We start from the raw sequence: 22,027 nt of genomic DNA, 5'->3' as shown, positions 1-22,027 counted from the left end.
GTTTCAAATAAATTAAAAACACCCAAGGAAAATATTTACTCACTGTCACAGAGCAACATATTTTATTTAATACTTTAGGCCTTAAAAACCTCACTACACAAACAGAGTGTACATTGCACCTTCACAGACTAAACTGTAACTAAAATGTTAAGTACCAAAGAAACTACTTGTATTTTTACGCTGCAGCTAAAGTCTGTAAATTATTTTAATTGATATTTTACAAGACAACAAGATTTAAAAACAAATACAGTATAACTTGTCACTTGTATTTTTAGACAATTGTTAACAATCGGTCCTAGTTGAGGAGATAAGAGCAAACCTACCACTGGGTAACAAGTGCAAAGAGCCACCAAACCGCAATGTCAGATATCCTTTTCTAACCTACCCTCCCTTGCAGGCTTACTTTAGAACTATAACCATGAACTGTACTGCAAATATATCACTATGGGTAAATATAGTTCAATTTATAAAACATTCATCAGTAAAAATGCAACCACATTGTCTGCAATTTTGTAACACTGAATATTTCAAAATTGAAATTCAATAATATCTTTTTTCTGTGGTTGACAGCAGCACTGGTAGTACTTGGCACAAAATATTCCGCTATTGTTCTACCTGTGTTTCTATGTCAAGAGGAAGAGTTCTAACCTTCTAATTTGGTAAAGGTAAGCCTGTTCTTCCTATCCTTTCCTATATCTCTCATTAAAAGTTGTAAGTGTATGCCCTCATCACCATAATAACGGCATAACACCACTTTAACATCCATTATTGTTGTAATATGGTGATGTTCATTTTTGTAGAACACGAAAAAGGCATCGAGATCTCGGCGTTTCTTAGTAGTAGAGGGAATCTACGCAAACACCGGTGAGATTTGTCCACTTCCAGAACTAATCGAGCTACGCAAAAAGTACAAACTGCGTATCTTCATTGACGAGAGTATCTCATTCGGAGTACTGGGGAAGACAGGCCGAGGAGTTACGGAGCATTACGGAATTGATGTAAGTACGATTCTCATGTTTTTGTTCAGAAAAAGAACAAGCAGATTAGTGAAATGTTCAGGGAAGGACAAAATAAAAATAAGAACTCTAGTGTAAAAGGCACTTTCTGCATTTTACATTATCCTTTCACTAGCCCTTTCAGTATTCTAAATTGTGCAGTCATTATTAATTTCAGCATCTTACTTTGTATAATGGGTGGCACTAAAAGAATGGTTACTTTAAAAATAAGTATAAATTCGATAGAATTAAAAATAACTTTTACTTATTTATATTTACAGAATGTACAATTTGCCCAATTACAGAAAATTGGTTAAAACAATGTTCATTCAATTGTGAAAAATAACTTCTGGAATTTTGTGTCCTTTTTCATTAATGAAAAAGAAGCCTTTTTTCAAAACTCTCCGAAACGTGAATTACTAGTAATTGTAATTTTTATTAACCCTATGATTAGTAATCCCGCAACAATTCGGGAGCGCCCTAAGTACCACCCGCAGTAATCCCGATAGCTGTGCAGGAAGCACTATGGTGCTAAATATTTTTCATAATAATATTTTGTAATGAAAAATCTCTCACTTGAATACAAATGCGATCCAGCAGGAATAAATAAGAAACAGTTTTAAGTAGTTTTTGTCGTTCCCACTAGATCACAGTCGTTTTATTTATTTCTAAGACCTAATTGCCGGTATTCAGGCCATATGACAGTATTCAATCAGTTGTTCCAAGTAATAAGCTGATTCTATTTCTGTTTGTGTTGTGAATACAGGTTGTAACCTCACTTATACGTTACCAGTTGCCCTGATTGTAAATGTATTGTTGTGTTTACCGTGAGTAAATAAATGTGGCTGTTTGTAATTAAAAATTATGTAAAATGGCGCAAGAAAGACTTACAGACGAATTTTTGGCTAAGAGTCTGCCCTGAGACACTGCTCGGCATTTTCTTGCCACCATCCCTGCTACAGATAAGAAGGACAAGCCAAAAAGAGCATGCCACATGTGCAGATAGACCAGTATCAGCGGGCAGCGGTGCTGGGACACAATATGCCAGGATTGCGACGTTCCGCTTTGTGTTTCCGACTGTTTTCGCACCTTTCATACAATCAAAGATTTCTGAGGAGGCTTGTGTACTGTTACTATCTTATACCTAACCTTTACCTTAGTATGTTTATGAGAAAATACTGAATATTTTATCTTATTCTCATATTTTGTAAATATAATAACTTTAATGCATAATTAGATTAGTTTTTGTATAAATAAAAAAAAGTATGTTCCACTAGAGTTGCTGTTGATGACATCCATCACAGATCCTGTTATATTAAATGTAGCCACCTACCATTGGTCAGTGACAAGGGATCAATCCATCACGTGCCAGCGCATATAGGTGGCGGGCAATCATGAGTCAGCCAATGACTGACACGCTCGGGGTTCCATGGGGGGATGTCCTATCATCGAACCTTACTTTAATATTCATTAACGATCTTTTAACGCAAAATATACATGGACAAATTAACGCTTTAGCCAACAATGTTGTAATATTTTATTCTGACAACAAAATTTCACATTTTTGAAAAATTAAATTAGATCTTCTTTCCATATGTAATAGATTGAATATATTAACGTTACTGAAACCAAGTTTGTTCATTTTAATCTCAGAGGCTTCACTTTCCAACATAGTCCAAAATAAGTAATTCAAATCGTAATTCTGTTAATTTTGCAAACTGCAATTGTCTAATAATAGAACAAGTCCATAATTTTAAATATCTAAGATTAATTTTTGAAGAAAAACTTAACTTGAGATGAACACGTTTCAACATTGCATAACAAACTGAAGAATATAAGAATAATTTATTCACACAATAGAACTCAAAGGTTTTCTGTGCAAGTCAAAACATCAGTATCAAAAGTAATTATAAAAAAGCAACAGAACAGCATACAATTTAAGGGTAAAACATAATAAATTCTTGTTACATTTTAAAATTATTCCTACTGCAAAAAAAATCTGTCTAATCAAGACATGGGTATCACGAGAGCCTCGTGGAGACTGTAGAAAGCCTTCCCGATCATGTAAGTCTTAAAATAATTTTTGAAACTGCAATTTGTTTGAATTTTGATTACATTTGGAAGTAAATTGTACAGTTTAGGACCAAAATAAAAAATTGAGTTTTTGAAAAGGTTGAGTCTGAAATTAGGTAATTTCTGTGCTGTGTGTTATGATCATGATTTAAATTTGGAAAAAGATTTTTATTTTGATAAACAAACATTGTCGAATGAAAAATGAGAAGGGAGGCCAAGGTAAGGATCCCAATAGATCGGAAACGCTCTCTACAGCTCTCATCTGATCTCATTCCCCAGACAACCCTCAACGCTCTCTTTTGAAGAGTGAATACTCAGAATACTCTATTAAAGTTGATGACACTATAAAATCCCCAAAATATTATTCTGTACCTCAGCTTTGACTCAAATAAGCCTAAGTAACCCAGTTTAAGAACGTGTTCTGAGGCAAATGTAGAAAGGCACCTCAGGGTGAATGTAGCTGAATTTAGCTGCTTCGATAATGTGTTTATATGAGTATTCCGTTTCATGTCAAAATAAAGATGGACTCCTCAGAAACTTATAGAAAAATTGCTATTTATTGGATTGCCACCAAATGTATAAATATTAGGAACATTTTGGGAGGTTTGGGGATAAAATTCCACGTTTGTTTTAGAAAAGTTTAAGAACAGGTTATTGGTGCAGAACCAGTCAGAAAGCAAAGATGATATTGCTGTATAATGTTCAAACAAGTGACAATTATTTAGAATAACGCTAGTGTCATCCGTGAAGAGTGACAGCAGGTTTTATGGTTCTGTTTAAATGACTTTCAATGTGTTTTGGAAGATCATTAATGTATATGAGGAAAAGTAGAGGTCCAAGGATAGATTCCTGAGGCACTCCTGTCTTGATAACAGAAAAATCCAAAAAATACTGCCGGGAATTATTGCGGATTTCAACACATTGAACGCGCCCCAATAAGTAAGGTTTAAACCACTGAAGTACCAATCCTCGAAATCCATACCTTTCAAATTTATCAAGAAGTATATGATGATGATCTACAACATCAAATGCCCTGCACAAAAAAGACCAAGGGTGTACTGTCTAGAATCAAGAGATGATACAATTCTTTTTTTAGAGTTAGCTATGGTTCAGTGTTTGATCCAGGTTTAAAGCCATATTGACTTTGGGTTAGAATTTTATTCATTTCCAGGAAATCATAAATTCTTCAATGCATGATTTTTTTAAATACCTTTGCAAATATTGGGATTATGGATATTGGTCTAAAGGAATCAGGATCCGACTTTTTCCGACTCTTTGGTAAATGTATAATTTTGGTTACCTTTAGATCAGGTGGAAATATCTCTTCACTTAAAGAAGCATTAAAAAGATGAGTGAGAATAGGAGAGAGTTCAGAAACAAACTCCCTTAGAAGAGAACTTGAAAATCAGAAAATATCGTTTGATTTGCTATATTTTAGTGAAATAAATGCTTGTGCGATTTCATTGTAACTAACGATAAAAAAAACTGAAATACATTGAATGTTTTATTACATAAGAGATATATGTGATCAGATATTGCTTTGTAATATATACTTTGCACGTATTCAGTCCAGAATACAGTATGGCTTGATATGTTGGGTAAATACTTAATATCTAATAAAAAAGAATACTAGTTATACAAAAACATATTCGTATTATTCTGAACAAAAATGTAAAAAAGTTCTTTTCCCCCGTTTTGCAATCTAAAAATACTTCCCATACAACATATTTTTGTGTAGAAAGTTTTAACATTATTTTTTGTTAGAAGTGGTAACTTGGGACCACATAACCTATACTACCAAACTAGAAACACTCAGCACAATATATTTAGAATTCCCAAAGTAAACAAATCTGTTTGTAGACAACATTTTTAATGCACTGGACGAAAGTACTTTAATCAGTTGTCAAATGAAACTAAATCGTGTAGTAAACTAAGAACTTTTTGTCATACCCTAAATAATTGGCTTTTTCAAAATAATAATACTGAATTTTTGAACTCTGTATGAACCTAGGCTTATGGTTTATATTAATAATTAAAGATTCTAGTATATTTCTTTCTTTTTTGTTGTAACTGTACAAATTATAATATTGCAAACTAAAAGTTACTCGTGGTGTGCTAATTTTGTGTGTGAAATATCATTGATCTGCAATCTTGTAAATGAATATTTGACTCCATGGTATGCAGACATCATTATGTGAAGCTGTACTTTTTGCTTAAGTGTATTATACTTTACTGAAGTATATTTAAACTGTTACTTAAGTATAGTCATAGTCATAGATCTTTATTCAAAGCTGTAATATTATAAATACAGTCAGAATAGTGTCACAAATACAGATAGACTAATATCATCACAGATACAGGTTAACCTATCTAAAATCTTATGTTAACTTAACATAAATATTGTATATTTAAACTGTTACTTACGTTTTTTTTTCTCCTCTTACTGCCTGTATTCTGGATAATTGGGTATTATTTTTCCCTAATAAGTACTATGTTATAACCTTGTAAACCTTGAAAGGTAAATAAACCGTCATTGTCATATTAACTCTTTGCGCCCTCCTACCCAGAACCACGGATTCATTTGTCAGCTCAGTTTTGTTTAGCCATTTAACCCCCGTGTGTCCTGACAGCTCTCGTGTACAGTACTATGGTAGTATTCCTCTCCATCCGTAGTAATAATCACCCATGATTCTTCTTTAGCTTGGATTTAAATTTGCAAACAAGTAGATCATAGCTGAAGGCATGGTTTTTAAACTTTAAAGATTTTCCATTTCTCATTTCATTCACAAACAACTTTTTTGTTATAACTTGTTTCCTTTCCTCTTGCATTTTTAAAATTCCAAAAGGAACATGCACTTTTAGAAAATATGCCTGTTTTGGAAAAAAATAAAATTTGAAAAATTTTAACATCACCTAATGTTCTATAAATGTGTTTTTGATATAAAATAAACATAAAAGAAAGAAAGAATTCATGTTAGTGCATGTACACTAAAATTATACAATGCAAACACATACAGGCTTAGACATAGTTAACTTGTGTGTGATACAGTCTGAAGCACTGAGATCCAGAATCGTAAATTTGGTCCAAGATTCTTTCAAACTGAATCACAGATGATCTTATATTTTCATTACAAATAGGATCATCTTCCTTAGAATCTGACAGCATATCACGTATCATACGCACCGTTTTTTCTTAGTCTAAATGGTCACTCATTTTACACAGTGAACTAGAAAAATATACAATAAAAACTCGTATCACTACGAAAACTATCAGATATAAACTAAACCAACATTTACCACATCACTTTATTCAATAATTGTGGAACTTTGTTTAAAACACTCTCCAGACAACAACAAGGCTCGTGTCACTGCATCATCAATCAGTTACGTAACTAAGCAGCTGTTCACTAGCTCAACATTTTTTTTACAGCTGCACAACTGTTGTTTGTCATACAAAGACGTATAAATATGAACAATATAACATAGGAAATGGTCTGAAACAACTAAACCCGATTTTTTTACCTAATCGTATTGAATTAAGTACCGGAGCCCAAGTATAGGTTGGGCTCTGTATACAACGGCGTGCGTGGTAGCCCGACCTATACTTGGACTCCGTATTCAATGTGTTAAGACATGAGTGCGCCACTGATATGTTTCAAAGGAAATTGTGTTAGTGAATATGTTAAATATTCCCTCGATGATGGATGGTATATGTGATTTTACAGAAGGGGGAAGTAGACCTTGTTATGGCCAGTCTAGAACACTCCCTGGCCTCGATTGGAGGGTTTTGTGTTGGTTCCACCTTCATCGTGGACCACCAGAGGCTCTCAGGCTTGGGTATGTCCAACAGTTTGTTAAAATTGTCTACAAAAACAGTAATTGTTTTGTTTCCTTGAAACATTACAAGGATAGTTGTAAACAAATTTACAACACTGGTTCTAAAATCTAAAAATAACTAATCCAAAATCAATGTCTAAAATAATCTGTCATTCACTGCATTGTTCAGTAGAAACTTGATTGTGTGTCTATAAAAACCAATACAATTGATTTCAACTGTATGCAATTACAGCTGTTTTTCTATATAATAGTATTTGCAGTGCCTCAGTGTAGTTTATGCTTTTATTCTCAGAATAAACAAAAGAGCTGCTAATAAATAACCAAAAATCTCCTCTGAGAGTCAGCAGTGTTTATATAAAGAGGTAATATTCTTTAGTTGTACTTAAGGTTTTCTTTACATGTTATGGTCACAGGCTTTAATTCAATTCAGTTAAACAGTTTCTGAATTTTGATAAACAATGATGGCTAATGAATAACAGCTGAAGTGTTACGCAAATGAATATTAAAGTTATTTAAAAACAGAAGTCACAACTTTATTCCTTGACGACATCAAAGACTGAAGTATTTCACTGTATAAAAATGTCTTATTCAGCCTTATCCCTCTCATCACAATTTGGGTTTCCTTGTGGCAGTGGCCTTTTTCCTTCTGGCTTCCCAAGTCCTATAGGGATTTAAAGCAAAGTGAAATTGCTCCATTGAATGGCTTAAAATTGAACAACAATCCACTCTTATTTTAAAAGCTTTTTAAATGCAGATTCATATTTTTGTAGAGATATTTAGTTGAGTAACAGAATTTGGAAAGTTTACCTCACTTGCTAATTTCAAATAGCTAAGAAAAAACAACAGATATAGGCCTAAAGGTATTGAGTTTAGTTTCATTTTCTTTTCTAAACAGGCTTAACCACAATGTTATCTTCATCAGATTACAGATCTATAAAGAGATTGGAAATATAGACTGTTATTTTATATTCTACTATAGGGCATATTGTTCACTCCCAGTAGCTGAGAAAATCGGATTTCGGGCATGATGACAGTTTTGATAATGTTGATTATCATACATGCATTGTAAATTGTTGACTAGGCTACTGCTTCTCGGCGTCACTGCCTCCTCTGCTAGTGATGGCGGCTATAGAAGCTCTCAAGTGTATTGATGACCACCCAGAGCTGCTGGACAAGCTGAAGCAGTTGTGTCAGGTGATGCACAACCGATTGAACGCCTCTGCTGTCATTGCCGAACATTTCACTGTCAGTGGTGACCCGGACAGTCCGATCCACCTGCTCGCCCTCAAGCCTCATCACACCAACAAGCAATCCCTCATCAATGACGTAGTCGAGTCGGTAAGTTTTATGTTGCCTCTATTATGTAGAAGTACATGAGTACCAAGTCAAACAACATCGAGCGTGGCTGCTGCTTGGATGGGTGACCACTGAGCGATCCTGTCCTTGCAAGCAGTCCGCCTGTCCGGCCATTGGTGGTACAGAAGTCACCTTTAAGCCATTAAATGACAGACCCAACTTCACCTCATGAAATAAGACACTCTTTACCTTTTTACCACCTTAGAGAATGTGTATATAATGCTAAAATGTCCTGATATAATTCAGAACTTGGTTGTATGTGGTAAAATAAATACATTCCTATAAGAATATGAGTTGATCCTTTGAGTGCTAAGCACTTTTGACAGGGTGGTACTGCCAGTGCTAAGCATTTCTGGCAGTTCACTTCTCTCAGTGCCAAGCACTCTTTTGGCGTTTTTGTAGTGTCCCACTAAATATTGTATAACTTTTATCATAAATAATCATAACTAGATGATTTTTCTTGTATTATGTAGGGAGAAAACTGGGCTATAAATTAAAATCATTGACAGTACGTAGTTTTATCAAATGAACACAACTTAACTTTACTTAAATTTACATTACAAAATAAAAGACACATCATTTTTTCAGTTTGCTTCAGGCATGATGTCAAAATAAATATTGCTCCATCACACAGAAAGTAGGCTACTAGTAGTCTATGTCAGTTAACTTATTCAATCAAGTCTATATGCAATATACTATTTACAAAAGTAAACAATTAGTTACACACGTGGGCAGGCTCACTGCCACTGCCTTTGTGATATCAGCTGCAGTACAACAACGAATGATATGTTGTACTGTGGATATGTGCATTTTGCTGTATATTTCTTTAGTTTGATTTGAGACTAAGTACAATGACATATTTCAACAAATAGTAACAGAATAATAAGTATTCTAAAAGCTGATCTAATTGGGCCTTGGCACTTTTTAGAATTAATCAGCTCTTGGCACTTAAAGGGTTAATATGCATCTTTTACCAGCTACACTATTTTGTGTCTTTTAATGTATTATTTACTTATTAATTGAGTTGTAATTCTGTACATGGGACGAGTATCAACTTGAAAACCTTGTTTAAAAAACCAAATTGTATCTATTTTGTTTAAACAGTGGTCATGTAACGTTTTTAAACTAAAATATCTCTAAAACCATAACTTTTCATGAAATTCATCAACGGTATATTTTTTGTAACCTGTTTTGCTTATCCATTGGAATAACTATCAAACGAATTGTAATACATACAGGTAACAAATTTTCTAGTAGTTTGTCGTATTTTTATATACTTAATGTAAAAATAGATCACTTATAATGTGAATGTCACATATTTATGGTTAATTGTGTTCTGAATGAATTAAAAAATCAAAACAACATTTGATTATAATAATAAAACTTTTAAATCAGACAGTAACACCTCCCTCTCTGATGTTGTTGTGGTATCTCGCTTACCTAGTCAATATGTCTTCTCCATAACTGTCCATTACTCATTCTGACTCTGTAGATGACACACCCTTCCCTAAGTTCTATTTGTCCGAAGTTCCACATTTCCTTTAGTCTCTCACTTGAACTCATCTCCATCTATTAGAACTCTCTGAATTCCTACTGTACTATCTTCATAATTACGAGTTGTGTTTAACTCTGGTTTGAGTTAAGAAAGATTTATTCTCACTCTTCTTCCAAGCATTAGGTGGTACGATAAAGTGCCAGTCACGTTTGGAGATTGTCGAAGTTGCATAAGAAATCTGCTTATTTTAAATTGTAAAGTTCTCTTCTCTCCTGCCATAGCGAGTATGTTCTTCTTCAATGTCTTTCCACTTGTCCATTCGAGTTGGGATGTTGTTTTCTTGTGAATAATGCCACAAGCAGTTACAAAATCCTTGAATTCCTGATAAGCAAATTGTGTGCCGTTGTCCGAAACTAACACATGGGGAAAACCGAATGTAGAAAAGTTTCCTTTGTTCATTCACTGTCCTCGTGGTTGTTGCTGTATGGGTTGGCACTACTGCAATCTATCTAGTGAAGGCATCCACGATTATCAGGTATTGTTGCCCATCAGTAAGACCTGCCAACATGTATTCTTTCCCAAGAACTCGAGGGCTATTCCCATGGATGAAAAATATGTGGTAGCACATTCTTAGTTTCCACACATTGTCGACAAGAAATTACCATATTCTCAATATCCTTCAACATATTTTTCCTTGAACACTAACTCCGCACTAAATCCTTCATCTTTGGCCAATATGAGCTATATGCAATTCATGAAGCAAATGTTTAGCAAGAGAGTTTGGGATCATTAATCTCCAGCCTTGTGAGTAGACACCCATCCTGAAATGTTAATTCGTTATCGTGATACCCCTATGTTTAAACAGACTGTCCATGTTGTAGTGCTTCCAATATTGGACTTACATTAACATCTCTTTGTTTCTTCAGCAATTACTTTATTAAAAAAACCAACCAACCAACCAACCAAAAAAAACCAACATGGCTGACTGACTACAGTCAAGGTGAAGTGGCTCCCAGTTAAAAGTGTACTTAAGTGTGTATTTCAACAACAAATATTTACTCACGTGTGCAGATATTTACCTGGAACTACTGTAAGTCCATTTTCACCATAAAACTTGAAGAAAATTAATCTACTCAAGAATCCAAGATAACAATAAGAAACTAACTGTAACACAAGAACTAAACTGCAATCTAATCTCAAGCATTTTTTTTCAATAAAAGAACTTTATCACCAATGAAACCATAATAACAAGCTTATAAACACTACAAGTCAAAAATTGTATTTACACAGTCTAGAATACTTTACTTAAAACCACTGAATAAACTCAAGCCATATGGTAACAACTGGAAACAGTGCTGACTGTGCTGACAGCGTCACATTCCACACCTGACCTACTGACAGCAGCTTATACAGCTGACAACAATCAACAGACCTGCTTCCCACTTGACCTTGATTCTCTTACAACCTGACGCATGAAAAAATATTAACCACGAGGAATCTGTCAAACCTCGTTATAAAAAACAGTTTTCCATTTTGACATTTAAAAACATTAACCACGAGGAATCTGTCAAACCTCGTTATAAAAAACAGTTTTCCATTTTGACATTTAAAAACATTAACCACGAGGAGTCTGTCAAACCTCGTTATAAAAAACAGTTTTCCATTTTGACATTTAAAAACATTAACCACGAGGAATCTGTCAAACCTCGTTATAAAAAACAGTTTTCCATTTTGACATTAATCTAATTTTTCTTTCAATCCTACAGTTTTGTGAAAGTTAATAGCATAATTATTATTATTACTTGACAGACATGTTTAGTAGTTTATTGATAGGGTTTAACTTGGTATCATGGTGATGAATTGAGTAGTTGCTAATGATTTCAAGTTTAAAAATTAACAATAGGAAGCAGACAAACCTGGCCTAAAAAACTGTATTTCAATCTATATAAATTAAGGCTAAAAAAGGCTTAATAAACTGTATTTAAACTCTACAAATTGAAATAGGAATCAAACAATACTGGCATAAAAACTGTATTTGAACTGGAATCAAGCAGTGCCTTGAAGTTGTGGACGCAACAACAGCACATGTGCTCACTGCTAGTAGCACACCAATTACTGAAGGACCTTAATACCTTTATTTATTGGAATTTAATCAATCTGCCCCACCTCTAATCAAGATGGCAACACACAATAATTCTCTATATCAAGTTGGCACTTTAGTCTTTGCCAAAATTAAAGGTTACCCCTACTGGCCAGCACAAATAAAAGAAATTACAGAAAACAACAAAACTATGAAATACACAGTTACATTTTTTGGGGAAGACACCACCGCCATTATCAGACAAAATGACATATGCCTATACACAGAATACAAGCACATACATGGGAAACAAAAAACCAACAATTTTAAAAACAAAAAATTTAATGAAGCCCTAGTAATGGCGGAGTCTGTCTCACAGGACCTCCCTCAAACTAAACCCCATATAAACAACAACTCTGAACTTAACCCCTTAAGCAACTCACTCCAAGAACTCGAAAAAAGTCTGACAGAATGTGACACACAGAGTAGCGAGGAAAGCTTGATAGTAGCCGCCAAAATCGGATCCGCTTTACTCCAGGAAAACAACTACTTAAAAAATGAAAATCGTAGACTCCAAGACAAACTGAATAGTCTAGAAGCCAAAGTAGAGGAGTTAGAAAACTGCGAAGGAAAGTATGTCGCACATATGGAAAGGCTCCAAGAAAAGATATCCGAGCTCGAAGCACAGTTGACCAAGGAAAAACTGTATGTGGTTGAAGCACAAACTATTTTTGAGGACCATGACGGGAAACAGATCGAACTTATTAAAGACTATGAAAATAAGATTGAAGAATTAGAGAGTAAAATTATGACACTGCAGCAACAGACACCTGAAAAAACTGACAGGAGGCTCAGGACTACAGGAACTCAAACATTGGCCCCTGACTATCAAACAAATAATACCTTCCCCTCAGTTCTCTTGGAAATCGGACTCTTAAAAAACAGCCATAATGCCATGGAAGAAAAGTTTAAAAGTCTGGAAGCAATAATAAACACCTCCACCCAAACCTCCATAGAAGTCACCCCTCCACCTGCACCACAATCCTTGTCAGTGAACTCAGAGATGCTAATCCTTAAGAGGAGGCAAGACCAACTGGAGCAACAAATGTCAGCACTTCTAGACAACACTCACCTTCATCTAAATGAGTCTGGAAGAATCCTACCTACTAACTTTATAGCATCTAAATCTACTCAACAATGCAAACATAAAGATGATCCTCTAGATTCTACCCTGAATAAGTCTACCTCAGGGAACAAAAGGAAATCAGGAGTTAGACGGGATGCAACGGGAAAGAACCTCTTTAGTGTGTCTCTCCAAGCTCAAAAATATAAAAACCACAACATGGGTAATTTAGAAGGATTTGAGATGTGTAACAATAATGCTAAAGCATCCACAGGACTGAACATTGGTAACACCTTACAGGTGACGTCCGTTTTAGACACACACGGAGTCGCTAAAGCCTCAGTAATAAAGCCTCCGATGAATGCAAGATCACGAACTAAAGATGAGAGTATAGAAGAGTTCTACACCACAAACATTGATTACTACATTTCGATCATGACAAACAATCAATTGCCGAATGCTGATTGCATTGAGTCTAATTCATTCACGTTCAATTCCCGGCCTCCTATAAGCCAACAATCTCCATTTGAATCAGGCCAGCGGAGCCCACCACGAGCAGAAGATGAACAGCACAAATATTTTTTAGACAAGACCGGCCTCAGCAATTTCAAAATGAAAACAGCTTTACCATACCCCAATTGAACAAGGAACACTTAAAAATTCTACACCAAAACGTTGACAGGCTCAGCAACAAAATTGACATAATAACTCATCTTCTTCAACGACTTGAGCCTGATATTCTAATCCTCACTGAGCATGGTCTGAGCAATGACCAGCTGCACAACCTAACCTGACTGATTATACTTTGATTGCTGATTTCTGTCGGCAGTTTCATAAAAAAGGAGGTGTGGGTATTTTCTGCAAAAACTCACTAATAACTCTAATTGATCCAATCTCTATTGAAGTGAAGAGTGTAGAGATGGTTTGTGAAATGGCCCTTATAAGAATAAAACTTCAGGATCGGTGTCTGTACATTGCAGGTATTTATAGAAACCAAGGCAACCTAGAGGAATCCCTTGAGATTATATCCCAATGCATACAAGTGGTACCGATATGGAGGTGTCCGATAATTGTTATGGGGGACATCAACATAGACTGCCTAAACGTTAACAGAGACAACATGCTGTTGGAGGATATAATGAGAAGCTGTGGTATGTTCAGAATTTCTCTTCCATCCACTCGCATAACACCTTTTTCACAATCATCAATAGATTGTGTGTGTACTAATGTAGAAGATGAAACAATAACAGTGGAAGTTTTGGATGAGGGGATCTCTGACCATATGGCACAGCTCTGTACGCTACACCACCAGCAGGTAAAACCAACAGCCCAGATGACTGAAAAACGACAATTTTCTGAAAGGAACATCAGGGACATTAAAATAAAACTACAACAAGAATCATGGGAAGATCTGATTACTGCTATAGATGCAGACACAGCCTACAATTTGTTTAGTAACACCTTGGGAATGATAATAAATTCTGCTTGCCCACTAAAAAAATCTAGAGTAAAAGGAAAAAGGAGAAATAAAATAACAGATGCTGAGGCTGAAAGACTACGTAAAGTTTTTTTACAAGCACAGATTGTATACAACACTACTGGTCAATTGATTCATAAGCAAGACACTGCCTCTAAAAAGAAAGCCTATGATTTAAGACTTAAAGAGTTAAGGCGTAAAGAAGTAACAGACAAAATTCTTCATGCAGAAAATAAGTCAAAGGCCTTATGGGCAGTAGTAAATAATGAAAGGAAAACAAAAATATCACATAGTCCGAAGGAATTAATGGATCCGGTATTAGGGAAAATTACTGACTCTACCCAGATCGCTGATTACCTAAATTCTAGGTTTGTTACAGCGGCAGACAAGGCTCTAGAGGCTAATCCAAAACCACCCCTACTTGTACCTGCTCAGAATAATGTTCCACCCTTAACACTCTTTCCTACCACTTCAGACGAAGTAATAAAGATCATATCTTCTTTAAAAACAAAATGTACTTATGGAATTGACTTGGTATCTTCGAAGCTGCTGAAATTTTGTGTAATGGAACTGACGGACCCAATAACTCTACTGATAAACCGATCATTCGCAGAAGGGAGGTTTCCAACAAGGCTTAAATTGGCGAAGGTTATTCCCCTTTTCAAGCAGGGTAGCACCTCTGATGCTGGTAATTATCGACCAATATCGCTGATATCAACAATATCTAAAGTTTTTGAAAAGGTGGCCCTGACTCGTCTTGTTACTCACCTCCTGGAAAATAATTTACTAACTAGTCAGCAACATGGTTTTATCAAAGGACGTTCTACATCAACCGCTATAGTTAGTCTAATAGAACACATTATTGATCAACTTGAAAATGGCAATACCTGTGCATCTGTTTTATTAGACTTTAGTAAAGCATTTGACAGCCTTGATCATAAACAACTCCTAACAAAACTGAAAGCTCTTGGAATTTCTGGAATTTCAGCGAGTTGGTTTGACAGCTATTTGACTGATAGACAACAACTGGTTCAGCTGGTTCATTCGGACAATGGTATGACTCGTTCGGTGAGATCTAGCCTGCTAACAAACTCGAGAGGCGTACCTCAAGGCTCTGTATTGGGGCCTGTTTTATTTGTACTTTTTACAAATGACCTGCCTAAGTATCTGCAAGAATTTGCTACCACTATTATGTACGCGGATGATACTGTGCTTTTATTAAGTAACAAGGAAACAGAGCCACTTGAAGTGTCAACGTACATAGCACTGAATGTAGCCACTCAGTACTGCCATCAGAACAGCCTGGTACTAAATGAAACAAAATCGCAACATTTAATAATGGGAAGACGAAAGCTTGAAGCGGGAACTCTACCTAACATAGATAGAGTAGAAGCTGCCAAGTATCTAGGTGTTATAATTGACACAAGTCTTAATTGGACCTCTCATGTTGACAGTCTCTGCAGGAAGCTAAGTTCTGGACTTTATGTAATCCGAAGAATAAAGACAATTAGTGATGTGCAGACGGCAAAAACTGCTTATTATGCACTTTTTGAAACACATCTTCGGTATGGTATTTTAGTTTGGGGTATATCTAGTTCGTCAAATATACAAAGAACCCTAATCTTACAAAAGAAGTGCATACGAACACTAGCTGGGTTGCAGTCAAGAGACAGTTGTAGAGCTGCTTTTGTTGATCACTCAATTCTAACTGTAGTATCACTCTATATACTCAGTGTAATAACTTATGCCCATGAGAATAACTTCACCCGTGGCCGTGACGTACACCAACACAACACTCGCTATGCTGCAGACTTCGCTCTTCCCCAACACCATTCTGCTCAATTTGAAGAAAAGCCATCCTATATGGGAGCGAAGTTGTTCAACTGCCTGCCTGCTGACATCAAGTCCCAAGAAAACATAAAGAAAACATTAAAGACCTGGCTGTTGAAACACCCATTCTATTCCATAAATGAATTTTTATCTTGGAGAACTTTTGACATAAACATGTAATAATATTGACACAACTAATATTTGTTCTTATAATGTGATGTTATATTTTTGACGCTAATGCCATTCTCTATGATTGTTGCAAATAAAGTACATTGTCTATTGTCTATTATTTAGATTCGGTTTTATTATTAAACTGTTCGGTTTTACCATCGTCGCCACTATTATATACGAGGGCTGTTCGGAAAGTTGATTACGTTTTGCGCTGTGGCCGCCAGGGGCGGGACTAGCGCGGCCATCTTGGTGTCAGGACGTCCCACCGCTCACTGGCTATCCAGCCGTGCTAGCGGGAAGTTCGTGTTGTAACGCGTCTAGTCACAGTGCCTGTTTGAAATGTCTGCCGCAATTGAAAATCCCGCCAACTGTGAGGTGCGCGTAGTAATTAGGTTTTTGACTGCCAAAAACTGTAAGCCTATAGAAATCTATCGGCAGTTGTGTGAAGTTTATGGGAACAACATTATCACTGAAGGTGGAGTGCGACAATGGGTCATTAAGTTTAAAAATGGCCGAACAAATGTTCATGACGAAGAGCGAAGTGGAAGACCCAGCATAGTGACTGACGAACTTGTTGAGAAAGTTGACGCAAAGGTCAGAGAAAATCGACGGTTAACCATAACGGAACTCTCGCTTAGTTTCCCTCAAATTTCACGAACTTTGTTATACGAAATCGTCACTGATAAGCTTGGCTTCCACAAGTTTTGTGCAAGATGGGTACCGAAAATCCTGACCGACGTCCACAAAAACCAGCGCATGGCTGCAGCGTTAACAATTTTGGATGCTTACGACAAAGAGGGTGAATCACTACTCGATCGCATCGTAACTGGCGATGAAACATGGGTGAAACATGTTAACTGCGAGACCAAATTGCAGTCAATGGAGTGGGGACACACAAGTTCACCTCACAAACCAAGAAAATGTTTGCAAACGATGTCGGCAAGAAAGGTTATGGCGATGGTTTTTTGGGACAAGAAAGGTGTAATTCTTGTTGATTTCCTAGAACGAGGCACTACAATCAACTCAGAAAGGTATTGCCAAACATTAAACAACCTCAGAAGAGCGATCCAAAACAAGCGTAGGGGAAAGTTGAGCTCGAAAATTCTGTTGATTCACGATAACGCTCGACCTCACACGGCAAATCGCACACGTGAAGTTCTTGAATCTTTCCAGTGGGAGTTGTTTCCTCATCTAGCATACAGCCCGGAACTCGCACCAAGTGACTACCACTTGTTCCCAACAATGAAGAAGTGGCTGGCAACGCAGCGCTTTGACGACGACACAGAGCTGCAGCAAGAAGTGACAAACTGGTTGAAGACACAGGCGGCAGAATTTTATGAGGAAGGCATTGTCAAGCTCATCCATCGATATGATAAGTGCCTAAATTTGAATGGTGACTATGTTGAAAAGTAGTATTTAAGTGTGGCTTTCATATGTATATAATAAAAATTTTTTCCTATACTTTGTTAATTTTTAATTCCAAAACGTAATCTACTTTCCGAATAGCCCTCGTACTTAGTGTAAAAATAGAACACTTATAACGTGAATGTAACATTTTTTGTAACACATCAAGTTGGAAATGGTAAATATTAAACAATATCTCGAGTTATTTCCTTCAATATAGATCTTATGAATGCTTCCACCTCAATTCCAGCAGCAGATCACTGAAACACTGCACATTTTCTGTGCCTTCTCTCTTCTTGACTGTAGTCCGAAACACGTAAAGGTATCAGTCAATTGGAGAAGGTATCACGATTCTTCCGGACATTTGCCATTGTCCAGTGACACAACAAATTTATTTATTCTTCCAACAGAATTACACCAGTAGTACCTTCACACTATTTTTTAAGATCTGCAATCTGATCTCTTCTTAAGGTGGATATTCTTACTTAAAACATAACTAAACTCTAGGTTAAAATTGTAACTAAATTAGTTGAGTGTCATTTCATACATTAAGTGGTAAAATTGCAGTGCCTTCAAGAACGGAAAGCGGTGAGTCGCGTTGCATACTTGGAGCCTGGGGATATCTCACGTCCAACAGCTAGTCTGAGGATTACTACATCCGTGTTCCTCTCAGAAGAATCCATCGGTGACCTCGTGGACACTCTGGAGTCAGTCTGTCGCACAAGATTGTCAGTCATCTCCTAGTATCTTCTACTTTGTCGACTACATGTGTTCATAAAACAAACTCTTCTCGTGCATAATCCATTTTTAGTGAATGGGAGCTTGGATTTTTATATTAATTTATTGCATTGAGATAAAAATTTAACTTCTACCAATACTTGAAATATTAATAATTGTAGGAATAAGTCCGATCAAATGTGAGAAATATAAAGGAAACTTGATTGTTTGTCTTGACTAAAACATGATCATCATTAGAATAAATAAGATGAAGAATTATTTGCAGTTTTAAGGTACCTGTTTTAGATTAACTTTTCTTTAAATTTTTAATTTAAACTGTAACATAATTGCTTTTAATGCAACACATTAGGATTTTTTAATTTTCCAAAATACATGTTTGATTTTAAATCAAACATACATCTAATGAACTTAATATACTTAATATTTAATGTTAAGTTTATATTTATAATAATTATTTGTGTTTGTACTATCCGCACATAATAACTGCACATGTTGTTTCTTTTCCTTTAAATCGTTCTTGTTTATTTATAATTTGCATGTTTTTGGATTTAGATAAGTTAATGAATTTTATTTCTATATCTACATATGTATACTCAATAATATTTTGCTATGTATATTTTTGTATTTTTGAAAACTTTTCTTATTTTACATATGTAAAACTGCACTCTATGGTACTTTTGGGTTCAATTACTTTTACATTCATTTATTGGGTCGATTTGTCTCTATACTTGAAAGTTACCAAATATACATAATAAATAATAAACCCAAAGCTGTTGGATGTTCTAGTCAATTTCTTTTCATTTTACAATGCCGAGTTGAAGTATCAGTTTTCTCAATTATGACAATAAAGTATTCATAACATTGTATGCTTAATTATTGTATGCAATTTAAAATTAATCAGTTTTGAATATTTTTATATTTTAACCTGATTAAGTTATTTATGACAAAAGTTTAGATAGATAGCAATATTATACGTTATAGATGTGTCAGTATAAGATCTATTCCACAATAAGTACTAAATTATCAGTATAGCGTGGAAAATGTTTTACACATTAAATTAAGATTTTATTATTTGCTTTGAAGCCAGATGACATTATTAAATTAACAACCGTTGAAAATCTATTGAGATCTGTATTGTTACAGGTCTTTAATTAAAGTTTGATAATATAATGTTTCCTTTTGTATTTTATTTTATTTTACATCTATATTAAAAACCTAGTTTCGGAAGTTTACTTAACACTATATTTGTGATAGTTTACATTCTTACCAATAACTTGTAGTTTATGGCAAATAATTTGTAGGTTGTATTTAGTATTATTATTGATTATGTCACACATAATGACTTATTGTGTTTATTTAGTGCATTGTAGTTTGTGGTAGATAATTATGAATTATTACTTAATAATACAATATACCTTTAAAGGGGTTGATTTTTCCAATGAAATAACTGTTTTAAACTTTATAACCCATTGAATTAAAATGTTTGTGTATTCCATGTGCATTGACATATTGAATATTTTTTTACATTTTTAATTGCTTTAATAATTCTATTGTTAATCTTATTTATAATAGTGTTATGCTTCTGTTTGGTTTGTTTTCCACAGTTTGAGTATTCTTTGTTAACCCCTTAGCTGCCGGGTTTACTCGAGCTGTCAGGTGTTTATTGCATCAGCTTGGAGCAGAGTTTTCATCATATTCATAACCCATTTTCACTACTTATGAATCTTGAAAGACCAATTAATTGAATACACAATACATAAATCACTCTACTACAATCACAAAAAAACCAGAGTAAGTACTTGTAATGCAAGTGCATTTGATATAATCATAGACTTGTTTGGTCACAAAAATGCAGAGCGAGCCTCTTTAATAATGAGAAAACCGTAAAACAACCAGAAAGAACACTCCGAAAAATATACAATGCTGGGTTGAACTAGTTGCATCGTACAATATACGAAGTGGTTAATTACTTAATTGAATGTTTGTATTATACTGTAATAGTTTTATCTATAAAAACCAAATAATGACATATTTATAATATTAATTTTGTCTTCTATTGTTGTTAATTTATCTTATTGAAAGTCAGTGGTAAGCGTAATTTTGTTACAAAAAAACTAACATTAATCAAGTTATAATTTTTGTCCAATTACTATAAAATGTCTTTAGTGGTTATAATCGTGTGCATGATCAATCAGTTTTGAAGTGTTTATATTTTATAATTATAAATATGCTATTTTGTTAAATAAAATATATATTTCAAACAAATATTTTAATACTTGTTATTTCATAATTCCCGGTGTTAAAAAGTTTTTTGTCTCATTTTAAGTTAACTTAGTCATAGTCATAGTCATAGTCATATTTCTTTATTAACATATTCTTCAAGAACAGTAATAGAGTCACAATGTTAACAAATTACATGATTGATATTAATAAATAATCAATACAAGATGTCAGAGCCTCTAATCTTCCTTGTTTACTTCTGTGAATTCTTCGATGGTGTATATTGGGTGGTCCACCAGGAAGTTGTGAAGACATCTTTTCAAGGCAGCTCCCTTGAGGTTTTTCACAGCTTGTGGCAGGAGGTTCCTCAGCTTCCTACCAATGTAGGATGGTTTTTCCTCGAAAAGTGATGTCCGATGTAGAGGTAGTGTGTAATTTCCTGCATGGCGTGTGTTATGTGTATGAAGGGTTTTTCCTGTTTGTACATGCAGTTGGTCAACGTGCAAAATTGCTTCTTGTATGTAGAGTGCAGTAATTGTCATAATTCCCAAGGTTTTAAATGCTTGTCGGCAGCTTTGTTGGTGTTCGAGTTCCGCTAGGGTTCGGATAGCTTTTTTCTGCAGGAGTAGTACTCTGTTCAGGTTTCCTGCAGAGGATCCACCCCAAACAGCAAGTCCATACCTCACATGAGTTTCCACCAAAGCATAGTAAGCTGTTTTTGCTGCCTCCAAGTTGCCGATACATTTTATTCGGCGTACTACATATATACCAGTGCTGATTTTTTTGCAAACCTGGTTTACATGCTCAGTCCACGTAAGTTTGTGGTCAATAGTTACGCCAAGGAATTTGATATGGTCTTTTCTTGATACATCAAGTGGGTTAGGGATATGGTCCTTCCTCTTGCTGAAGTTGATGTGAACTGTCTTCGATGGATTCATGGCTAGATCATTCCTTCTGCAGTAATTGAGGGCTTTACTGAGAGAGCTTGTGGCACTTTCGTACACTCCTTCAGCAGAGTCATTCTTAATCAACAATGTTGTATCGTCTGCATACATCACACAAGTGGTATTTTGATCACGTATATAAGCTGGGAAGTCATTCACAAATAAGACAAAGAGAACTGGGCCCAAAACAGATCCTTGCGGTACTCCGCGGGTAACAGGTAGTGGATTGGATTGATGTGAAGTAGTTACACCATAAATGGTAGTTTGCAGCTCGACTATTTGAG

The 22,027-nt window shown here is 35.2% G+C and overlaps 1 protein-coding gene across 1 annotated transcript in view; it reads left to right on the top strand.

Annotated features, from left to right (window-relative positions):
- The window catches only part of LOC124370033 (serine palmitoyltransferase 1), a 40,263-nt gene extending 19,419 nt beyond the window's left edge, over nt 1-20,844 (top strand). Inside the window, exons 7-10 of the mRNA XM_046828340.1 lie at nt 801-998; nt 6,794-6,905; nt 7,987-8,243; nt 18,409-20,844. Of these exons, the coding sequence (XP_046684296.1) occupies nt 801-998; nt 6,794-6,905; nt 7,987-8,243; nt 18,409-18,585 (744 nt within the window). The 3' untranslated portion in view covers nt 18,586-20,844. The remainder of the gene's footprint in view (nt 1-800; nt 999-6,793; nt 6,906-7,986; nt 8,244-18,408) is intronic.
- Nucleotides 20,845-22,027: the final 1,183 nt, after the last annotated feature.

The sequence above is a fragment of the Homalodisca vitripennis genome, chromosome X, assembly GCF_021130785.1.
Source record: "Homalodisca vitripennis isolate AUS2020 chromosome X, UT_GWSS_2.1, whole genome shotgun sequence".
NCBI lineage: Eukaryota > Metazoa > Arthropoda > Insecta > Hemiptera > Cicadellidae > Homalodisca > Homalodisca vitripennis.
Note: the sequence above shows the minus strand (reverse complement) of the source record. Positions and strands in the feature narration are given on the sequence as shown.